At 39.4% G+C, this 23,063-nt stretch overlaps 1 protein-coding gene across 4 annotated transcripts in view; it reads left to right on the plus strand.

Annotated features, from left to right (window-relative positions):
- PTPRB (protein tyrosine phosphatase receptor type B) overlaps positions 1-23,063 on the plus strand; it is a 123,375-nt gene that overhangs the window by 62,794 nt on the left and 37,518 nt on the right. For all 4 annotated transcript variants that reach the window (XM_019748966.2, XM_074325419.1, XM_019748967.2 and 1 more), the window contains 10 exons: positions 2,666-2,929; positions 3,443-3,706; positions 5,626-5,889; positions 7,998-8,267; positions 11,612-11,875; positions 13,472-13,735; positions 14,452-14,733; positions 19,144-19,422; positions 19,953-20,102; positions 22,256-22,499. In XM_019748966.2, coding sequence (XP_019604525.2) covers positions 2,666-2,929; positions 3,443-3,706; positions 5,626-5,889; positions 7,998-8,267; positions 11,612-11,875; positions 13,472-13,735; positions 14,452-14,733; positions 19,144-19,422; positions 19,953-20,102; positions 22,256-22,499 — 2,545 coding nt within the window. The remainder of the gene's footprint in view (positions 1-2,665; positions 2,930-3,442; positions 3,707-5,625; positions 5,890-7,997; positions 8,268-11,611; positions 11,876-13,471; positions 13,736-14,451; positions 14,734-19,143; positions 19,423-19,952; positions 20,103-22,255; positions 22,500-23,063) is intronic.

Consider the following 23,063-nt stretch of genomic DNA (forward strand, 5'->3'; position numbering starts at 1 on the left):
GGTTTTTAGCAGATTCTCATAGTATCTGTGACCTGAGAAAGGTTCAAGAACCACTGATTGACGTTGTCACATCATGCTGCATTTAAAGTGTCTGTAGAATGATCTGATCTCACCTCAGCTAGACATAAAGTCCCAGAGAGAAACTGGTTTCTCTGAGGTCACATGGTTGACCAGTAGTCAAGCTCAACGTAGCCCCAGTGCTATTCCCATTACGTCATGCTAGCCCTGAAAACACTAGGCAGGGATATAGAGATAATCCCTACCATCAAATGATTTAAGTGTAATTGTACTGACAATCACAGTAATGACTGAAAAGCAGATTCCAATGTACAGAGCAGTCTTATTTCAGTGTCTTATGTTGATCAACTTGGAGCCTAAAATTAAAGGATATGTCATCCAACTACTAACTCCTTGCTTCCTTTTGGTGTCCATTCATGAATGTTTTCTATCCATATGACCTTCATATTGCAAGACCTTTAGCTAAGATTATTTTTAAATGCAATAAAAGTGATGCTTTTTTCAAAACTCCCTCTTGACTCTTTACCAGAATGAACTTGCATTTGGCACATGACTAATTAAGGCACACCATTACCTCTGACAAATCAGTTTAACTAGAGAGGCGTGTCTGAGTTGTCCTCTTGTAGATCTCAGCTGATTGTCTCAATGCCCTTTTCCTTTTCTAATGTTCTTGTTCTACATTTTGGGTGAAATGTCAATATTTCTAATTCTGTATCACATCATCTCACCATGCAGCAAGACAAGTCTTACAAATTACCTCCAGTTCCACCTGGAGAGCCCCTTATTAACTTGGCATGGCATTCAGCCTGGTATTTCTTCCTGTAATAGTTGCTTGGCTTTCAGTAAATTGCTTGAATCATTTACTTTTCTTAGTCCATGCAGACAACGTCACTTCAGAATTTCTTCTCCTTAACTCTGTGATGACTAAATTCCAGCAACACTGTAATTGTTTCCAGGTAAATAGCTTGAGGAAAGCATTCCTGTCCTTGCATATCTGTGGTGAAATTTATTCCAGTACAAAAACTAACCAGTACGCATAAGCCAACAAAGGAAAGTAATACAACCTATAGGTGAGAGAAGCATCATGAAAAATGTAGCTTAAAGGCCAAACTATTGGTATTTCTGGATCATTTGATGTGTAGAGGGCAAGTAGAAGAAAAGACTTGGACATAGGCTTGGGATGTAATCAGAGCAGAAGTCCCTGAACATAATAACAAACACAGACAGAGGCTACACAGACCTAGAGGGCGCACTAATGTTGGGATAGAAATCTAGTACCCTGGATCCAAGTTCATACCTCTTTCCAATGCTCTTTCTCATTGATATTTATAATATCCACTTAGAGCCAAATAGTAATGAATCTATGATCTACTGTTGAATTAAAATACAGCCCCAAGTGAAAAATTAGAATATCCTTAATATTATGCTCTAAATACAGAATTGCCTTATTTTAAAGTGTCCCTGTTAATGAGCCTTTATTGACTGATTAATTAATAAATAGAGGAAAAAATCATGGATACGCAGAATTGTTTGTTTGTTTATATATTTATGGGGGAACCTCAGGTGCACAAAATTGGATTAATCATAATTCTTGGTTGAGGAGACTATACATCAGTTACTACTTTTATTTATTTTTTTAGGCATTTAATTTAATTTAGACAATTAATAATTTTTAATAATTTAATGTGTACATGAGAAAGCACTACCAAAATAAATACTAGGAACTTGGCAATAATCTGTTAAATCATGTGATTCCCACCACACTAATCCATTCCAAGGTAAACATCAACTTCACTCCTATTTTTTTCCTCTTTCTTCTTTTCCATCTTGCATATTTTATTATGTATGTAGTCCTAAAATTATGGGTTTTAAAATTTTTAGTTGTTTTCACATTATTTTAAACAGCATTTTTTAGTAGTATGTAATCTTTTAGGACTTAGATTTTTCACTTAATTGTATATTGATAAGATTCATTTATATTTTCTGTTTTAATGTTAAGGGCAAGCAACCCACATTTTTGTGTTTTGACTTAAGAAGAAATTAATTATGACTGCTATTTACCACTTCATTCATCCAATCTCTTGTGGATGAGCATTCGCTCTCACATTTAGTTTTATCAGCTTTTTAAATTTTGCCAATTGAATGGATGTAAAATGGTATTTTGCCATGGCCCTGACTTAAATTTCCTTGATCACCAATGATGCTGGACATCTCTTCATGTTTCAATTAATCGTATGTGCTTCCTCTTCTTCCATTTTCCTTTTGGATTGTTTATACTCTTCTTGGTGATGTCTTATCATGTCTTGAATCACCAAGGTATGCTGGAATTATTAATATCATTGCCATCATTCATAATAATCATAAGTTATCATGTTTAATGTTCCATTTTGTACATGACATTTTGTGTAGGCTAACAACAGGATTAGAATTAATTCCTCAGGTTCTATTAAAAGATCCATTTAATACTCCAACTATTGTAACAATCTTTTCTCTCCAGAAATTTGTGCTCTAAAGGTTTAAGATTTTTCTTTTAAATATCCACAGTAGATCTCTACTCATTTTTTCTAATTGTCCCAGGTTGCCATCTGTGATCAGTTGCTCACTAAGAATCAGTAAATCTTCAGCCGTTCTCTGTTCTCTTTTTCAGTGCCTGACAAGGTCCAAGGAGTCAGTATTAGCAACTCGGCCAGAAGTGACTATTTAAAGGTATCCTGGGTGCATGCCACTGGAGACTTTGATCACTATGAAGTCACCATTAAAAACAAAAACAACTTCATTCAAACGAAAAGCATTCCCAAGTCTGAAAATGAGTGTATATTTGTTAAGCTAGTCCCTGGACGGTTGTACAGTGTCACTGTTAGTACAAAAAGTGGACAGTATGAAGCCAGTGAACAAGGGAATGGGAGAACAAGTAAGTGGAAAGATTGTAAAATTTGATGGTCGGTTGGGTCTTGAAGGTCATCAAGTAAATACTTATTGGTAAATTATGTACCCAGTTAGTCTTACTTGGAGCTAACATCATTCAGCCAAGCCATGGCCAACAATTACAGAATATGCATTGGAAGATAAAAGCAAGCGTAGTGGGTGAGCTAGAAGGCCAAATGTCCCATTTTTCTTCCTTATCCTCCTGCATTGTGACATTTAAAGTTCTAGACTTTTTGTTTTATCTTATGATTGATATCATAACTCATTTTATAATTATATTCTACCAATACTTAACATATAAGATTTATGTCAGAAAAAAACCCTACAATTTCAACAGTTGCTTCCAATTTTTCTTGTTTAATTATGCATGAAGTAGTTCGAGTGGTTTATTTGGGGAAGGGAGATGTATGCCAGTTCCTTGGATGTGATTTATAAGTGATTGCGTAGGTAAACTCTGATCAGTTCCTTTCCTGAAGTGTCTTCTTACATTCCTCCCTAGTCCCAGAGCCCGTTAAGGATCTAACATTGCGGAATAGGAGTACTGAGGACCTTCACGTGACTTGGTCACGAGCTGATGGGGATGTCGACCAATATGAGATTCAACTGCTCTTCAATGACATGAAAGTATTTCCTCCTTTTCACCTTGTAAATACTGCAACCGAGTATCGATTCACCTCCCTCACACCGGGGCGTCAGTATAAAATTCTCGTCTTGACGATCAGTGGAGATGTACAGCAGTCAGCCTTCATTGAGGGCTTCACGGGTAATTGGAAATATCACCCTTGAATTTGACGAGTTATAGTAGTGCACAGCTGGCCCTTGAACAACATGGGTTTGAACTGCTCGAGTCCACTTATATGCAGAATTTTTTCAATAAACACTTGAAAAAATTTTGGTGATTTTCTTACTATACCGTGAAGCAATTATATAGATTACACTAGGCTGCCATCACACAATCGTATTGTTGCTTCTTCATTATCAATGGGTGAATCATTATACCTGTAAATAAATATGAATTTCTTTTTCACATTATCACATTATCTTTTCATTTTCATTTTGTGTTAATAATACGTATGATATCTACAGTGTTTTGTGTCATATAAGACGATATTGATGTAGGTACCGTATTTTGCTGTGTATAATGGGCACTTTTTTGCCCAAATTTATATGGAAAAATAAGGATGCACATTATACATGGGTAGTACTAATTCCATATCTATATAAATGCTTTTAAGTCTTGTATGCTTGTGAGTTAAAAGTGTAACTCTAGAAATCAATAACGATATCTGAATGCAAAATAATTCCCTGGAATACGATAATTGGTTTTGTTGAACTTATGATGAACTTGCAACGACGAAGAGTTCTTGGCCTTGTATGATCGCCTTACTGGTACATGAAATATCTTGTACCTTGTAACTGTTCTTGTTTTTTGTAATTACTTGTTACATAAAATGTTTTGTACCATAATATGCTAAAAAATAAATGTTAAAATTTCTTTATAATACAAAAAACAAGTACCTAAATGTAAAAAAAAAAAAAATTTGAATTAAAATACTAAAGTAAAATTTTTTTTCCCTGAAAGCTTGGGCCAAAAACATGGGTGTGCATTATATACGGGAGAGCATTATGCACAGCAAAATATGAATTCTCTGACAGACAGACAATTCATCTTGTAAACAGACAACATAAATACAGTACATTACTGTAAATGTATTTTCTCTTCCTTTTGATTTTCTTAGTAACATTTTCTTTTCTCTAGCTTACTTTATTGTAAGCATATAGTATATAATACATATAACATAAGAAAATATGATTGAATGAACAGTCTGTGTTACTGGTAAGGCTTCCGGTCAATAGTAGGCTATTAGTAGTTAAGTTTTGGGAAAGTTAAAAGTTGTATGTGCATTTTCAACTGCACAGAGGCAGGGGTCCATGCCTTAACCCCCATGTTGTTCAAGGGTCAACTGTATTTAGCAAGTGGGGTAGCTGCGCATTTTGGTTAAGGAATTGGAGGTGTAAAAGCGAGATGGTGAGAAGGGAGAAGGTTACCTTGATGGTGACAATGATGTTGTCCAAGCTGGATTAACAAAAGTGTGAGGTAGAGGAAGAAAAAAATACTGTTGAATTGATGTGAATAACTGGTGCTGTGAGCCATACAGATTAAGTATAAATACCTCTGTTGATTGCGTATCACTTTTTTGGAACTCTATTAATATTATTGCTATAATAGTTAATGTTCATTGACAGTTTCCTATAAACCCCAGCAAAGCACTTTACACCTACCTTTTGTTCAAGCCTCACAACTCTTTGGGCTTGTTACTATTATTATCATTACCATTTTTCTGATGAGGAAACAAACTTACAGATGTTAAGTAGTTTGTCTGTAGTCCCCCGGCTAGTAAATAAGAACCAAGACTTAGACCAAGGCACTCTAACTAGCCTCTGGTTCTATTTTTGGCATTGTTCATTTCTACTCACTGGCCGTGATATCCCTCTGAACTTCCCCCATTGGCTTCAGTTCAGGCAGAAGAGTCAGAGAAAGATGATGGTAAATTGATACCCATTTTTTTCCATGTGTATTCTTTCAGTGGATGCCAAAACATACGAAGCACAAAACTTTTGGTTGAAATTTCCACAGTTCATTCTCTAAGTGATGACTTTTAAATTTATTTTCTCTTTCAGTTCCTAGTGCTGTCAAAAATGTTCACATTTCTCCCAATGGGGCGACAGATAGCCTGACGGTGAACTGGACTCCTGGAGGGGGAGATGTTGATTCCTACACGGTGTCAGCATTCAGGCAGAATCAAAAGGTTGAGTCTCAGACTGTCCCCAAGCACATCTCCGAGCACACATTCCACAGACTGGAGGCCGGGGAACAGTACCAGATTGTGATTGCCTCAGTCAGCGGGTCCCTGAAGAACCAGGTAGACGCGCTCGGGCGGACAGGTAAGAATCCACCTGGAGAAGGCCCAAATTGTTCTCCATAATGGGACAATGAATGGCCTTGGCTGTTCACAAGTTGAAAATATCTATATTGAAAACCACCTAAATTTGTACAATTCAATGTGGTTTCAAGAGGCTTTCTCATATTTTTTTTGCATTTTTCTTTCTTAGTAGAGATTTTCAAAACAAATGAAAGTAATTAGAAATGAAATCACCTGAATAAATTTTTAAACTTGCTAAAGGATACAAAATTTTAACAAGCCGAGTTCTATATATATGCATTTCTCAACATTTCACACCTTTCTCGAAATTCCTTTTTTAAGAAAAAAATATATAAATATATATATATTTATATATATATATATATATATATTATATATATATATATATATATATATATATATTTATATATATATATATATTTCAATCACATGTCAAGCACTATGCTAGAAAATGGCAGTTTAATAGCAAGAAAAAACCCCTGATCTCAAGAAAGTTATAATCTAGAGAAGGACTCAGAGACATAAAAAGGCAATTACGGTACAACATGGTTAAGTGTTAAAATACAAGTAGTTCTGGGGTGCTCTAGGAGCAAACAGGAAGAGTCAGGGAAAGCTTCCAGAAGGAGGTAACATTTAAGCAGACACTAAGAAGTCATCCTGATGAAGCATATGTTGACTTGGTTCCAGCAGTAAAAGCACAGACCTCAAGTTGACAGCTTAGCACATTTAAGGAGCCACACACTATTTAGTATGCTGGAATAAAGAATGTGAACCATGTGGCCAAGTAAGTAGATGGACCAAATCGTGCATGGCTCGTATGCCTTGTTAAGGTCTTTAGAAATGTGGAGAGTCATGGATGGGCTGTCATCATGGGCATGCTGTGAGAATATGCCAGATACAATGTGCAGTTTGAAACTGCACAGAGGGAAGGAATCAAGGGGACTGGTCAGGAGACTTGCAATAATGTATGCAAGAAATGACATTGTCCTAGGGTAGTGGTAATAGTGAAGGAGAGAAGTGGAGAGATCCAAGAGGAATAAGATTTAGGAGACAGAAATTATAAGACTCATGATTAATTTTATGTAGAGGGATGAGAGTGACAACTCAAGTTTCTGACTTGGACCAAGAGATAGAAACAAAGAACAATAAGGAAGTTATGGGATGGAGATGAGTCCAATTTGGGCATCTTGAGCATGGGGCATCTGTGGCACATCCAGAGGGAGACGTCATTTGCAAAAATAGGAGAGCTGACCTAAAGTTCAAATTTGAGAGTCATCACCATATGGATAACAACTCAAACCATGGTAGTGGATGAGCTCTCCTATGGAGATTATGTAGAAAGAGAAAAAATACGAGCCTAGGACAGAAAACATTAACAAATAATACTGTTTTGCCTTTAACATCAGGAGCCATAGTACAAACACTGTTATATACAACTGCTTAGGTCAAGGCTTGAATTTTTTTTTTTTCTTTCTTTCTTTCTTTTTTTTTTTTTATTAAATTTATTGGGGTGACAATTGTTAGTAAAATTACATAGATTTCAGGTGTACAATTCTGTATTACATCATCTATAAATCCCATTGTGTGTTCATCACCCAGAGTCAGTTCTCCTTCCATCACCATATATTCAATCCCCCTTACCCTCATCTCCCACCCCCCACCCCCCACCCCCCTTACCCTCTGGCAACCACTAAAGGGCTTGAAATTTTGACTTGAGTTAATCTTGGGAATGAAAGTCCAAACAAGCAACATAATTCAGTCATCCAAACTATGTTCATTGAATGTAAATTTGTTCAGCATTGTCCCACTTCCTAGATACATAGATATGTATCACTCTGCGTTTTTATCAGTGTAACTGTCACTAATTTTTCTATTTGTTTGATTTCAAGATCCTGCCTAAATTCAAAAAAAAAAACAAAAGGGGGGGGGGAGAATCAAAGCAGTTATACTGATAATTCAGGCCAAGAAATATTTTCTCCTGAGGGCACACAGAAAGTGTCAGTGCAATAACGAGGCATCATCTTCTATCTGCAGTGGATTTACGAGAGCTTTTCTCAATTGGTTACTTTACCCTAAGTGATGGAACTTGCTTCTCTTCTTGCTTTGCAGTCCCAGCATCTGTCCAGGGAATAACTGCAGACAATGTATACAGCAGTCATTCCTTAATAGTAAATTGGCAAAAAGCCGTTGGCGTGGCAGAAAGATATGATATCCTGCTGCTCAGCGAAAATGGGATCCTTCTGAGTAACACATCGGAGCCAGCCTCCACTAAGCAGCACAAATTTGAAGACCTAACCCCAGGAAAGAAATACAAGATACAGATCCTAACTGTCAGTGGAGGCCTCTTTAGCAAAGAAGCCAAAACCGAAGGCCGAACAGGTAATTCACACAGCTTAGTGTTTTGTATGAGATATCTCCTTGTGTGCTATTTCTTGAGAACAGTAGCCTCAGAGGGACGAAGCAAAATTGGGAGGTGATACATTATTTCTTGACACAGTAGGAACATTCTCTATGATTTACCACTTCCGTGTCAGTCGGCCTATTCACACAGCCGTCAGCCTGCCACACTCCAGTTTAGATGATTCATCAAAACTCACTCTTTTAGTTCCTTAAGGGTGCTGTAATAAATTACCACAAATGTAGCAGCTTAAAACAACACAAATTTATTATCTTACAGTTTTGGAGGTCAGAATCTGAAAATGGGTCTTACGGGGCTAAAATGAAGGTGTTAACGTATCAGCAGGGCTGTGTTTCTTGTAGACACTTTAGTGGGAGAATCCATTCCTTGCCTTACCAGCTTCTGGAGGCCACTCACATTCCTTGGCTCATGGCTCATACCAGCAATGGCATCACTCCAACCTCTGTGCTTGTCTCCATATCGCCTGTGCTCTTCTGCCTCCCTCTTCCGTCTTTTGGCCTTTGTGAATACGTTGATTACCACTGGAACAATCCAGGATAAGCTCCCCATCTCACGATCCTTAACTTAATCACATGTACAGAGTCCTTTTTGCCACATAAAGTAGTAAATTCATAGGTTCTGGGGACTACAACAGGGACACCTTTGGGGGCCAACATCACTGGTCTGATTACTTATTTATTAAGTACTTAGGTCTGCAAGGGGGGTTGTGGTGATAGGGACACGAAGATGAATTAGGCATGTTTCTTAGTCTGGAAGCGCTGACTGACTGGTGAGGGAGAAAGTCACATGAACAAATAATGACAATATATTGTGGTAAGTGTTTTATCTGAGAGAAGAATGTCCAATATCAAGGGGAGCATGGAGGTTGGGTGGAATTGGGAAGTCTTCATAAAAGTGACATTTCAGTACTGTCATGAAGGATGAGACAATTCTCCACAAGGAGAGAAGGTAGACAGACACTCTGTGCCAAGCAGAAGGGTGTGAGAAGGAAGGGTGAGATTTCGTGGGTGGCTGAAGTGTGTGTTGCATGATGGAGAGTGAGGCTGGAAAGGCAGGTTGGGGCCAGATTAGAGAGTGCCTGGTGGGCCTTCCCCAGGAGTTTACTTTTCATCTTGTAAGCAGTGAGGAAGCAATAAAAGTGTTTCAGCCAGAGAGTGAATATTTTGTACAAACATGCATACCTTAAAAAAGATAGATCAGATGACAATGGGGGATAGATTGAATGGAGAAGAGACCAGAGGTCAGGAAACCTGTTCATTAATTCATTCGTTATTGAGCACCTACTATGTGTGAGGAAGTATTCTAAATGCTGGATACACAGACGTGAATAAAACAAACCATCATGGTCATGAAGCATATATTCTAGTGGGGAGAAAGGCAATACACAAAATAAGTAAGTAAAAAATATAGTAGGTTAGATGGTAATAAATACCAAAGAGAAAATTAAGCCGGCAAGGGAGATCACAAGTGTTGGAGGCTTGCAATTTTAGATAGTACAGTCCTCAAAGGTGTTGTTGAGAAGGTGACATTTTAACAAAAATCTGAAATAAATGAGAAAGAAGATCATGCAGGTATTTGGGGAAGAGAATCCAGAGCCAACCAGAGCGAATGGCAAGGTGAAGATCCTGAGATGGGAATGTGACAGCCTATGGGAGGAAAAAGACGTAGTACAGCTGGAGCAGAGTGAGTGAGAACAGTGGGGAATGTGGTCAGAAAGGTAATTGGGATATGAGCCAATTGCATTTGTAGAAATGATAAGGGTCAACAGCTGAACTACCCCAGGAGACCTGATAACGTACAGTAAATATAGCCAAGAAATATTTCTACATTAGATAAGATGACCCTTGGTAGCTGAGTGGAGTAGAGAAGGGGAAAAAGAAGATTCCAGAGTTTCTACCTGGGGTGTCTGCTCCAAGATATGCCATTAATTGAGATAAGGGAAGCAGGAAGAGGCAGTTTCAAGGAGAAATTATATATAGAGTTCAGTTCTGGACTGAGTTTGAGATGTCTGAATGACTTTCAGAGAGAGGTGATCATAGGTAACTGAAAATATAGGCCCAAGATCCGAAAAGTGAGCTGAAGATAAAGATTTGGACAAAAATTCAAGTTAAATCCATACCTTAGTTTGTTCAGGGTGCCATAGCAAAACTACCATAATCTGGGTGGCTTAAACAACAAACATTTATTTCTTACAATTCTGAGGCTGAAAGTCTGAGATCCAGGCCCCAGTACATTTGATTTGGTATCTGGTGAGAACCTGCTTTCTGGTTCATAGATGGCACCTTCTCCCTGTGTCTTCACATGGTGGGAGGAGGCAAGAGCTCTCTGGGGCCTCTTTTTAGGGCGCTAATCCCACTCATGACCTAATCACCTCCCAATGGCTCTACCTCCTAATGCCATCACCTTGGGGGTTAGGTATCAACATATGAATTTGGGGGGGATTGGGGAAGAACACTAACACTCAGACCATAGTAATTCATAAAGTGAATGAGATGGATTGCTTACCTAGTATTATAGAGTATGAAGGTGACAAAGGATGGAACCGTGCAAAATACCAATTTTTAAGGGCCTGACATAGGAGAGAAAGAAAGCAAAAAACCTGAGAAAGTATTTGGAAACAAGTAAGGGAAGAAAACCCAGGAGAGACGGAGACAGATGTCCTGCTCTGTTTTCACTGGCATCTTAAGATGTCTGTGGAATCAGGCAGCATCTGTGCCAGCAGTTTCAAAGCAGGTCATTTCTGTTGACAGTGGATCACCTCACCAACAGGTTGCACTAAAGGACAAAGCAATTGCAAATAATGTAAACTCTTTTTAAATAATGGTTTTGGCTTTCCTCTTGCTTCTCTTTCCCATATCCCTGAATCTAACTTCCCCTTTCTGTCTGCTTTTCCCTTTCTTTCTCACCCACTCTCTCCTCCCCAGTGCTCTTCCCTCTGATGGCCATTTCTTAGCTCTTAGGTGGCATTCAGAGATAATTTTATGATCTCTGATAGCTCTTAGAATTAGGCAAACATTTAATCACACCGGTCAGATTAATATGTATTCTATACCCAAAAGGTATCTTTGAAGATACTTTCCCATGACTGGTTTTCTTTGTTCCCTTGTAGTTTTGTTTCAGCATCAATAATTCACAATATTCAGATTCTTTTGCTTTGGGGTCTCCATGAAGTCAATATTTTTTAAAGACAGGGACCATGTGTTCTGAGGTGATGTTTGAGTGAGTCTATCTATGTGACAGTCCTGGGCTGTTTCAGGGATGTGCCAAAACTCAGTCTCACTCTCTTGCTCCTCAACTTTTCCAGTCCCAGCAGCTGTCACCAATCTGAGGATCACAGAGAACTCCACCAGACACCTCTCCTTCAGCTGGACCACCTCAGAGGGAGAGCTCAACTGGTACAACATCTTTCTCTACAACCCAGATCGAACTCTTCAGGAGAGAGCTCAAGTTGATCCACAAATCCAGAGCTTTTCTTTCCAGAATTTGCTCCAAGGCCGAATGTACAAAATGGTCATTGTAACTCACAGTGGGGAGCTGTCTAATGAGTCTTTCATATTTGGTAGAACAGGTAAGATCCGAACCCAAGCAGTAATGAATAGCAAGGAAACTGTTAAAGAAGTCACTGGCTTTTCCTTGATTTGTGCTTAGTGTCCTAGTCTATCTGGGTTATAACTATATATGAATTTGTGACTTTCAGGCTTTCTGACCCTAAATCAGGCCTTTGCTCATATATCAGCATAGTTTTTGCACTGGTTTCTGCATTGTTGCCTCCACTTGTTTATCTCATAGGGTTTGGTGAAAAAAAAAAAAAGACTCTGGCTCTTCTAGTTGCAAGCAGGTTGTAACCCATCATGGCTCAATTCAAGCTGTGCCCTTCATCTTTCTAAATGAAACAGCCGGAGTAGAGAGAGAGCAGGTCCAGAGGACAACTACAAAGGGGACCAACAAGCAAAGTGCTGTGAATCAAAACCACAGCACTGGATGAAATGAATACAAGAGCGCTAGGAAAATGAGAGAGAGAAACATCTGTCTAGGCTGCAAATAAGAAACTGAATCTACTCTTCCAGAATTAGAGCCCATTATCTCATTTTTCTATTCATTTTTTTAATTTCATTGACAAAAGTTTTTAAGTGCTCTGGTGTCCCAGGCACTGGGCTCATGGCTGAACTCTGACAGTGAAGAAGAAAGACTGCACACCTAACCTAGTAGAGCTCTACAATACTGGACAGGGGGAGGGGCCAGGACAGCAGATTTTAAAGGGAGGGAGACGATTTAAATTCTATGAAGGAAATAAACAGTATGTTGTGACCGAGAGCAACTTGGCAGGACAAGAACGTACTTTAGACAGAGAAAGCATTTCAGCTAAGACCTCAGGGTGAAGGGAGCCATTTGAACATTCTAGGCACCCCATAGAAGTCCTCAGTTTGTCTTTTGAAAGCAATGGAAAAGAGCAGCAGATCAGCCTAAATCATGAATAAACTTGCCTAGCTGTTACCATTTCTAGGGCAGTCTGCACTCTGCACATCTCCCCTTGGCTTCTCCTTAACGGTTAAAGTTCCTCCAACAAGGGACAACAGTCTTCACTCTCCAAAGAATGATGATGCTTACGTACCCAGGGGATAGGTGCCAGTGTAACACATTTATACAATGGTCGAAGGGACTATTAATAAAGATTTTTATAAGAAAGAGCACGAGAGATCTGAGAACCTGAAAGTGGGCGAAGCAGAGGTAAAGAGACCCAGAGAAGGCTGTTTTGGTATGGTGGCCACGAGTGAGATGGGCCTGACTGGAAGGGGCTGGAACTTTTTTATAAACACTTTCAGGATTTTTTATAAGCTACGGTATAAACTATTTGACCAGCTTTAATTCATCATTCTGAAGACTTCATTTCATGCGTTCATCAGAGCACATGTGGCAAGCATATAGAGGTCACCACGTTTGTGTGTGTGTGTGTGTGTGTGTGTATGTGTGTTTTAATTTTAATTTGTACCACACCTCTAGACGACACGCCCCTAAACATAAGTGACCTGAAATATAAACAAGATCTGACTCTGCAATAGGAACTACTCACCCATATGCCCAGCATAGCTTATATGTTCATCTATGGGCCAAAATGCCTTTGTTTCTATTTTGTTTTTAGTAAAGGTTTTTCTCTCTGTTTAAGTCCCAGCCTCTGTGAGTAACCTCAAGGGATCCAATCGGAACATGACAGACAGTCTCTGGTTCGGCTGGAGCCCAGCCCCTGGGGACTTCGACTTTTATGAGCTGATTCTCTATAACCCCAATGGCACAGAGAAGGAAAACTGGAAAGACAAGGACCTGACAGAGTGGCGTTTTCATGGCCTTGTTCCTGGAAGGAAGTACACACTGTGTGTGGTAACTCACAGTGGCGATCTTAGCAACAAGGTCACAGGGGAGAGCAGAACAGGTAAGAGGCCCAGTGGCCAGTGGCCAAGTATTGGTGGGAAGTAGCTCCCAAAGGCACATTTTAATTATGGTTTTAATAAGAAGAAATAAAATCAATGATGGTGTGCCATGTGCTACCCCTGAACTTGGGATGGCACTATGGTACAGTGAACAAAGGAAACAGACTTCAGTTAAAAGGATCTAGCTCTTTAGCTCAGCTCTGCCACTTACTTGATTGATGCTGGGCAGGTCCTTGAGCATCGCTGAGACAGTTTTCTTATCTGTAAAATGGGGATAATCACATACATCATCATTGTGTTGCTATGAGTAGTGCTTCCTAAATTTCTTTTATTTCTTGGGCACACATAGATAGTGTTAATATATCTGTACACCACCCTGTGCAAGTGGACATAGTCTGCGGATTGTAGCCCTTCCATCCCCAAATCTGATGGAATCAATACCTTTGTGCACATATAACCCATTCAGGGCACACTCGTGCTCCACAGCATCCTGGTAAGGAAGCTCTGGTTATAAAAATTAAAGAAAATGTACATAAAACACTTGAGGACAGTGCCTTACAAATAGTAACCACTACAAATGGAAGCTCCTATTATATTATCATATTATCTCTTCCTACAAAGTACATTAAAAATATGTCTGATGTTACTCAGTTATCTCACTTGTATATGTTATAGCATAGATGTGATTACGTGACTTTTCACTTTCTGCTACATACAGCCCCAAGTCCTCCCAGTCTTATGTCATTTGCCGATGTTGCAAACACATCCTTGGCCATCACCTGGAAGGGGCCACCGGACTGGACAGACTACGATGACTTTGAGCTGCAGTGGGTACCCAGAGATGCAATCACGGTCTTCAACCCCTACAGCAACAGAAAATCAGAAGGACGCATTGTGTATGGCCTTCGTCCAGGGAGATCCTATCAATTCAGTGTCAAGACTGTCAGTGGTGATTCCTGGAAAACGTACAGCAGACCAATTTCTGGATCTGTGAGGACAAGTATGATATGTTTGCTACTCTTGGTTTTCAGATGGAGTGAGGAGGAAGGGTGTGTTGCAATATCTTATTCTGATGGAACTTGGTCTAAATCCACATTTTGACTTGGGATTGGTTAGATTTGAATTCAGGCAGAAGTCTGTATAGATTTGTTTATTCATTCACCAGTAACAACAATGAACAATAAAGAAATAATCTCTGCCTTCATGGAGCTTACAGTTGAGTGGGAGGTACTATCATTAAAAGCAATTACATTTTGGGTATGATGAAGGAAATATTTGGCATGATAGAAACCCATGGTAGGGGCATCTGACCCAATGCAAGGCAGCTTTCTAGAAAAAGAAACATACAAAGCAAAATCTAAGGAAAGAATAAGATTCACCAGATGGAGATGGGGAAAGAAGTGGACAATATTCCAGGTTAAGAGAATAAAATATTCCAAGACCAGGCAGGGGGAAGAAACAGAAAGGAGTTTAGTTGGCTATAGCATAAAAGGTACAGATTAGAAGAATCAGGTCATAAAATGTCTTATGAGCCATGCTAACAACTTTGAATTTTATCCTCTATCAATTGGAGCCACTGAAGGATTTTTGGCCGAGAAATAATCAGATTTGCACTTTAGAAAGTCACTCTGGGTACAGTGTAGAGAATAGGTTGAAAGGGGCAAACTAGAAGCAGAGAGATCAATTATATTGCTGTAAATCCTAGAGATAAAAATATTTCCACAATGAAATATATATTCGTTTCTTCCCAAAGGCATTTTGGGATCAATACAACAAACCTCAAAGAAACAAAGTTTCACAGTATAGGATCCTCAACCCAAATGTTTACTTTTCAATAATACCTAGTAAATGTAGCTTCTAAGATCAGATCAGATAGTTAGTGTTTGTTGATAAAATATGTAGTTGAAAATTAGAAACTTAAGCAAATACTTGTTTTGTTTATTCAACAAATACTAATGCTATAACAAACATAACTTGTGCTCCATGTCGTATCCAAAAAGCAGTCTGGGATCAAATAGTTGTGTTCAACAGAAATACATAACAAAGAACTAAGAGTTTTAGTTTATAGCAACCTCAAGGTGGGTTTTCAGTTTCGTGTGGTGGGCTGTGTAATTGAATCACAGGTATATGGTTTAAGAGCTCAGTAGATTTTTTTTCTCTTACTTCCCTTGCCTGAAGGGATATATCAGTAAAAGTATTACTAAGGGTAATGTCTGCACATTTACTTCCTATATTTTCTTCTAGGAGTTTATGGTTTCAGATCTTACATTTAAGTCTTTAATCCATTTTGAATTTATTCTCGTATATGGCACAAGGAGGTGGTCCAGCTTCATTTTTTTGCATGTGTTTTCCAGATTTCCCAGAACCATTCATTAAATAGATTGTCTTTACCCCAGTGTAAATTCTTGCTTCCATGGTCGTAGATTGAATGACCATATAGGTATGGATTTATTTCTGAGCTCTCTATTCTGTTCCATTGATCTATGTGTCTGTTTTTATGCCAGTACCATGCTGTTTTGATTACGATAGCCTTGTAGTATGATTTGATGTCAGGTATCGTGCAATTCAACACCGAAAAAAAAAAAACCCAATTAAAAAATGGGCAGAGGACATACAGATAGCCAAGAGATATATGAAGAGCTCAGTAGAGGCTGGGCTTGTCAGATCACATCTGAAGTATTGTATTCAGTCCTGGATGCTAGAATTTAAGAGAGGCGTTCACCAAATGGTAATGACCAAGAGGAGAGCAGCCAGCACTCAGAGGGACTTGGTGCTGAATTGTACAAGGAATGGCTGATGGAACTTTGAGGATTGCATTCATTATGGTTGAGTTTGGCTTTGGGTAACAGAAAATCCAAAATATGAGGATTAGACAAAATAGAAGTTTATGTACCCAATTACTAACCATTGCAGTACCCAATTACTAACAAATACACTCCAGTCATGATGAATGACTTGCAGTTCTAGGTCACCCACCCTCCAGCTCCTCCCAGCTCCGCCCTTAGTCCTGGGTTCATGTTTTTCTCTGCCTAAAATGCCCGTCCCCCATATCTTGGTGAGGTGTCGTCTCTGCCAAAGTGTTTGCTAACTCCTGCCCACGAGCAGCAGAAAGTTGTCTGTCCTGCCACATAGCATCTTTTCCCCCCATTTCTTCTGGTACCTTCTCCTTTCTATCTTGTATTATGGTTATTTTGGACTCCTCTCCCTTGTTAGAGGTGGGGCTGATGTCGTATTCACCTCTTGACTATTCATCGTGCCTAGAAAAGTGTGTTGTATGGACTCATTAGTGAATGAGGACACGACCTGAGTCTTGGAAGACAAGTGTGACTTAGAGATGAAAAGGAGATGAGAGAAGGAACTGAGAGAAGAGGTTGAAGCAAGTTTCCATATTATTCTTTGTGAGAATTATCAGAATTAGGCAGGATGTTTTCAAAGACTTTCTTCAAGTCTGAAAGAGAAGGCGACTTGGTTTGAATGGAGTTCAAAAGATTCACAAGCAGTTATGTTCGAAAAGACACAATTATTGCTTGCCTCAGAGGCCAATTCTTCTCCTATCCCGAAAAACCTTAGGATTGATTATTTCTCTAAATCATCCTGTCTAATCTGTCGTGACTTCGCTGACATTTGTAGACCTTGATGTGTAACAGGAATTCATTCAGTGGCACACAGATGCTGAGTGTTTCAAAATCATGGTTGTTGAGGACAGGAATCCCATGACAAAGCATGGGTCAGGGGAAGGTAACTTGTGTTCCAAATCAGAGCAATAGGCACTGCTCTGGGAGGGACAATGAGGTCTACACATAGTTCCCAGAAGATCACCTATGTAGTGGGTCCTTCATGAGCCAGAAGGATGATCTCTGCTACAAGCAGAGCTGGAGTCACCAACTGTGCAGACACACAGGGCCCCGCGTGTAGAGGGGCCTCACACTTAGTTTAACTCTCTGCTATCACCATCTTAAAATTCTTAATAATATTTTGAACAAGAGCCATCACGTTCCACTTGGCACTGGGTCCTGAAAATTCTGTAGGCAGTCCTAGCTACAAGGTTTATGAATGAACACACAATTCTAATTTAGGGAAGTGGAGGAGATGGAGAAAAGAAGAAAGAATAAAATTTGTAACAGGGACCATGAAAACCCAACAACGAAATGGAATGGGTTTTTCCTGTTTGGTGTTCTTAAGATCAAGAATAACTGTCTTTTACCTTATTTTTTAAATCCCTCTCCACATTATAGGGTGTTTTTGTGAGGCTTTGTGATGGGTTGATATCATTGATTATTGCCATCTGAGAATTGTTACTATATTTTGTGCTGTGGTCAATAAAACAATGGGCAGGCTCTTAAATTTTAATATTTATGAAGTCTTTGATTCCTGGATTGAAAAAATGTGGGCTAGACCTAAGTTTTCAAGTTCTTTTGCAGAGCCTCAAGGCTCCTTGGAAATTCCTCAGGAAAGGGAACAAAGCAAGGGACATCTTAGGAAGGTCACCTGGCATAGCACTCCTGACTCCAATGCACACTTAAAACACATTACCAAGAACACCTCTGATTTTACGTATTGGGGAACTGAGAACTTTCCTTTTTTAAATGGCTCGGCTGCTAAAATTAAAATTTACAAATTACTTATCTAAGTCATACAATTTAGCTTCATAAATGCATATGTAATTAGAGACGGTGGGCATGCAGCTGGGTCAGACACTGTCAAGCAGAAGAAATGGAACGACCAGATGCATAGAGGCATGGAACAGCGTGGTGTACATGGGGAACCACAAGCGTTTTCAGTGCCATAGTATGTGACCAGGGAGGGACAGGCAAAAAATGGAAGAGGGGGACAGAAGCCAGAGCCTAGAGGTAACAAGTCAGCAATTCCATTTCTTAATTTTCTCATTATAAGAGCTAGCATTTACTGAGCAGCTACTATGCCTATATTAGCCACAGTTCTGGGTGGCTGTGCATGTTTCAACTCATTGAATCATCACAATAACCATATGATTTTTGGTTATCTTCATTTTCCCACTTTACAGGTGGGGCACAGATACATTAAAGTAACTTGTCCAAGAATGCATAGATGGTAAACAGAATTTAAATTCAGGCAGGCCAAGCTGCACTTTTGAGCTCTTTGTGACTTCTGCCACTCGATTTCAGTGCCCACATGTGCATTTGTGTTTCCAATCACATTGGCACCTGGTGATTTTCTAAAGGGACAGCATTTTGACTTTTAATGTTTCTCAAAGTGAGGTCTGGCATGCAGAAATTCCCTTAGATAACTATGGGAATTTTTTTCTTCAGAAAACAATCCAAATAGAATTTGGGAATTATTTATTTAGATCTGGACCCAAAGGAGCTAAAAAAAAAAGAAAAAAAGAGCCTCACAGACTTGTGAAAAGTATTCCTTCCTCTCTCTCCTTTAGAACCAGACAAGATACAAAACCTGCATTGCCGGCCTCAGAACTCCACGGCCATTGCCTGTTCTTGGATCCCTCCTGATTCTGATTTTGACGGGTATAACATCGAATGCCGGAAAATGGACACTCAAGAAGTTGAGTTTTCCAAAAAGCTGGAGAAAGAAAAATCTCTGCTCAATATTATGATGCTAGTGCCCCATAAGCGGTACCTGGTGTCCATCAAGGTGCAGTCAGCTGGCGTGACCAGCGAGGTGGTTGAAGACAGTACTATCACAATGATAGATCGTAAGTGACCCTGGAGGTGTGCACCCATTATGCGCCTCTCTCTACCCTGTCCCTCATGGCTATTTACTTGTCTACAGTTCACTTCCACATTGGCATGTCGTGTCGTCACTAAGAGAAGAGGACCTGAAAGGCTCTGGGAGATGGAAACATTTCTCTGTGTAAAGTCTCCTGGCAGCAAACGAGTTAAATGATCCTAAAGTACCTAAATGAGTTATTATTTGAATACATCACTTTGCCTGATATAGTTAGAGCTATAATAGAGCTTGGAAGCAATTTGATGCTACAACTTCAGGAAATCCTGCTGAGGAGCTGCCTCTTTCATTCTGTTTAACGTGTCACTGGCAGATCACTTCCTCTGTCTGTTTCCCTTCAGGAGAAGAGGAGGTTGTTCTTGATTATAAGCTTTACACACACATACAAACCACACACACGCACACACTGATGTAAGTGAATAGAGACCATTTTGCTGATCGTTTATATGTAAAAGCAGCGTTGTGACTCTTCCTCGTTCCTTCCCGCCCTTCTTCCAGGCCCTCCTCCTCCACCTCCACATATTCGTGTGAACAAAAAGGATGTGCTAATTAGCAAATCTTCCATCAACTTTACTTTCAACTGCAGCTGGTTCAGCGACACCAATGGAGCTGTGAAGTACTTCACAGTGGTAGTGAGAGAGGCTGATGGTAAGTGGTCATGAATTCACTCAACTGTAAGACACACGATTGCTTTCTCAAAGGTCACTGAGGGGGCCCCTTCTGTGACATGTTTTTAAGAGTAGAAAACTTAATTTTTATATCATTCACTCTATCTCTGATTAGTGATTTAATGTACAGCCAACATTAAACTGTAATCAGGGAGATGTAACAAAAAGCTCTTTAAAGGCTCTTTCAGCACTAAAGACTATTATCTGCTGGGTTTAATGATTAAATGGGTGAATAATAATAATAGCAACCATAACAATAATAACAACAACCATCATTTATTGAGCCCACACTATGTGCCAGGCACTGTTGGAAGTGCATTGCATGGATAGACTCATTCAGTCTTCTTCACTGCTCTTTCGGTCTAGCATTAAGCAGCAATGTGCTTCAACTGTCTTCCCCCTTCCCTGTCTCAAATACCTCAACCAATCACATACTCCCAAACCACCCACCAATTCACAAAAATATTCAAAAGCTTAAAAGAGGGGGAAAAAATGATCATGAAAAGCTTTCCTCCTTTTTCCACTGAATTTTCAATAGAACATTTCATTCTCTAGTCTACTAATTATTTAGTATCTAATTCCTATGGACCAGGCAAATACTCGGTAATAGTTATAACAATATTCCATGCAAACACTACGTATGATCTTTAGAGCTTATTATATGTGTCAGCATTTGCCAAACCATCTGCAGGAGTATTTGGGGAGCACACATGTCTGTAAGTGTATTTGAAATGGAGGTCGTGTGTGTTATTTCTCCAAAATAGATGTTTGTGTCTAGAATGGCATTAATATATTTTGCATGTCTTCTCAAAATTGTTTAAGGTGCTTCACATGAGTTTCTTAAGCATCCTTGATTATTTTAACCCATTTGTGGGCAATGGGAAACTTTCAACCTGACAAATGCTGGAGCTGAGCAGTATTTTAGTCTCACTGGGTATCTTACAGTCTATGTGCTTTTACATTTTATCTAATTGTACTAAAGCTGGGCATGCATAATTAATTAAATAACTTCAAGGGTCATGGTATATCCCAGATTTCCTCACACCTCATAATTACAGGTAAATTGGTGAACTGTGCAGAGACTTTAGATTTAAGTAGGCTGCAATGTAGATAATGTTTTACTATGTGAATATAAGGCAGTGGCAAAAAAGAAGTCGTACCCCAGAAAGCAGCCATGTGGTTTCAATTATTGAAGATGGGCTGTGCTCTCCTGGTGATCTAACATAACACTCCATCTCACATAAATGTCATTTATAGCATATATGCTCATCCTAAAGGCTACATTCCTTTTCAACTACTGCCAACAAGATAGTATTTCCAAGATCTCATTTTGAGTAAATGTTATTAAACAAGTGTCTAGGATGTGATGAAACCCTACCATATCAATTCTTGAAGTTCTTTGTAAATGGCATCCGATCTCCATAAATATTTATCTTCCTAATTATGCTTTCCTCCATCCAACATCAAAACTGGTTTGCAGTGCCAAAACACACAGCAGACTGGGTGGACAGGGGAAGAGTTCTGGGAAATGTTCTGCACGAGGAACCAACTTCAAGCCAACATTATACTGTACTCAAGATAACAGAGAGCTGTACTGGAAGCAGTTATCAGACTGGGTGTGACACATGGAGCGTGCTGATGGGGCAACTGCTCTGACCTTGGACTTGATTTCTCTTATCTTCTCCCTATTTCCCTGGTCATAGGGATTTCCTTATTAAGCTCAGCTACAATGGTTATTGGCAAGGTAGAGAGTTTATTGAGTGTACTGACTCTCAAAATGGGGAATGTTCAACTTTCTGGAGTTTAAGGACATGATATCATTTGATTTAATGAGGTACCCTTTCACACACACATTTTATTTCCTAAAAAAGTGATAGTGTAATATGTGTGTAGCTATAGTATATGTGTGTGTGTGTGTGTTTCTAATTTTGTTTCTATATACTTTATTTATAATTTATTATAGAAAAAGTGAATTAAAATTAATTTCACTGGGAGAATTTCACAGCATCCTTTGAGATCACAGATTCTACACTCTGGGGATGACCAGAGAGAGGGGGTAGGCTTAGAAACCAAGGCAGAAATCACTGAAGTCACAAGAAAGTCAGTCCTTCACTGTGGGTTTTCTCCCTCCAGGCAGTGATGAGCTGAAGCCAGAACAACAGCACCCTCTGCCCTCCTACCTGGAATACAGACAGAATGCCTCCATTCGAGTGTACCAGACCGATTATTTTGCCAGCAAATGTGCCGAAAGCCCTGACAGCAACTCCAAGAGTTTTAACATTAAGCTTGGAGCAGAGATGGAGAGCCTGGGTGGAAAATGTGATCCCAATCAGCAAAGATTCTGTGACGGACCGCTGAAGCCACGCACTGCCTACAGGTTAGATGTATTGCCATCATTTTGCTAGAAGGGACAAGCTACATTACTGGGCGCTCAGCTGTCTGGGCCTCTGATGCACATGAACTCCTATAGATTAATCACCTACGTTACAAGTACGCTCTACATTTTCCTGGGTAATTTATAACAGTTGTGTCCCTGCCTCCATTCACGGGTAATGTGTAAAAAGGACCTTGAGCACGGTGCAAAAGCTCTAATTCATTATGTGAACGATTGAAGTTTCTTAATAGATTGTTCTTTCTCCTAAAACTTCTTCAGTACAAGTCAAATCATTTCCCAGGTCAACGATTGTAAAAGTGTCCAAATAGAAAGATTGAGTTTAGAGAGACCCAAGAAATGTGAGGTTTTATCTTCCACTTTTAGTGAGGACTCAAATTACACTTTTTTATTTACCTTCTAAGGCATAAAAAGACAAAAGTGCTCTTTGGTCCAGATGGGACTTTGAAGAGAAAGTCCCTGAATGAATGAGAGCACCTTTCCTCACCCTAAGATGGCAGATGAACAGGAGCAGCTGTTTGGTTTGGTCCCAGGAAGCATTGCAGCCAA

This window comes from Rhinolophus sinicus, linkage group LG02 (assembly GCF_036562045.2).
Source record: "Rhinolophus sinicus isolate RSC01 linkage group LG02, ASM3656204v1, whole genome shotgun sequence".
Taxonomy (NCBI): domain Eukaryota; kingdom Metazoa; phylum Chordata; class Mammalia; order Chiroptera; family Rhinolophidae; genus Rhinolophus; species Rhinolophus sinicus.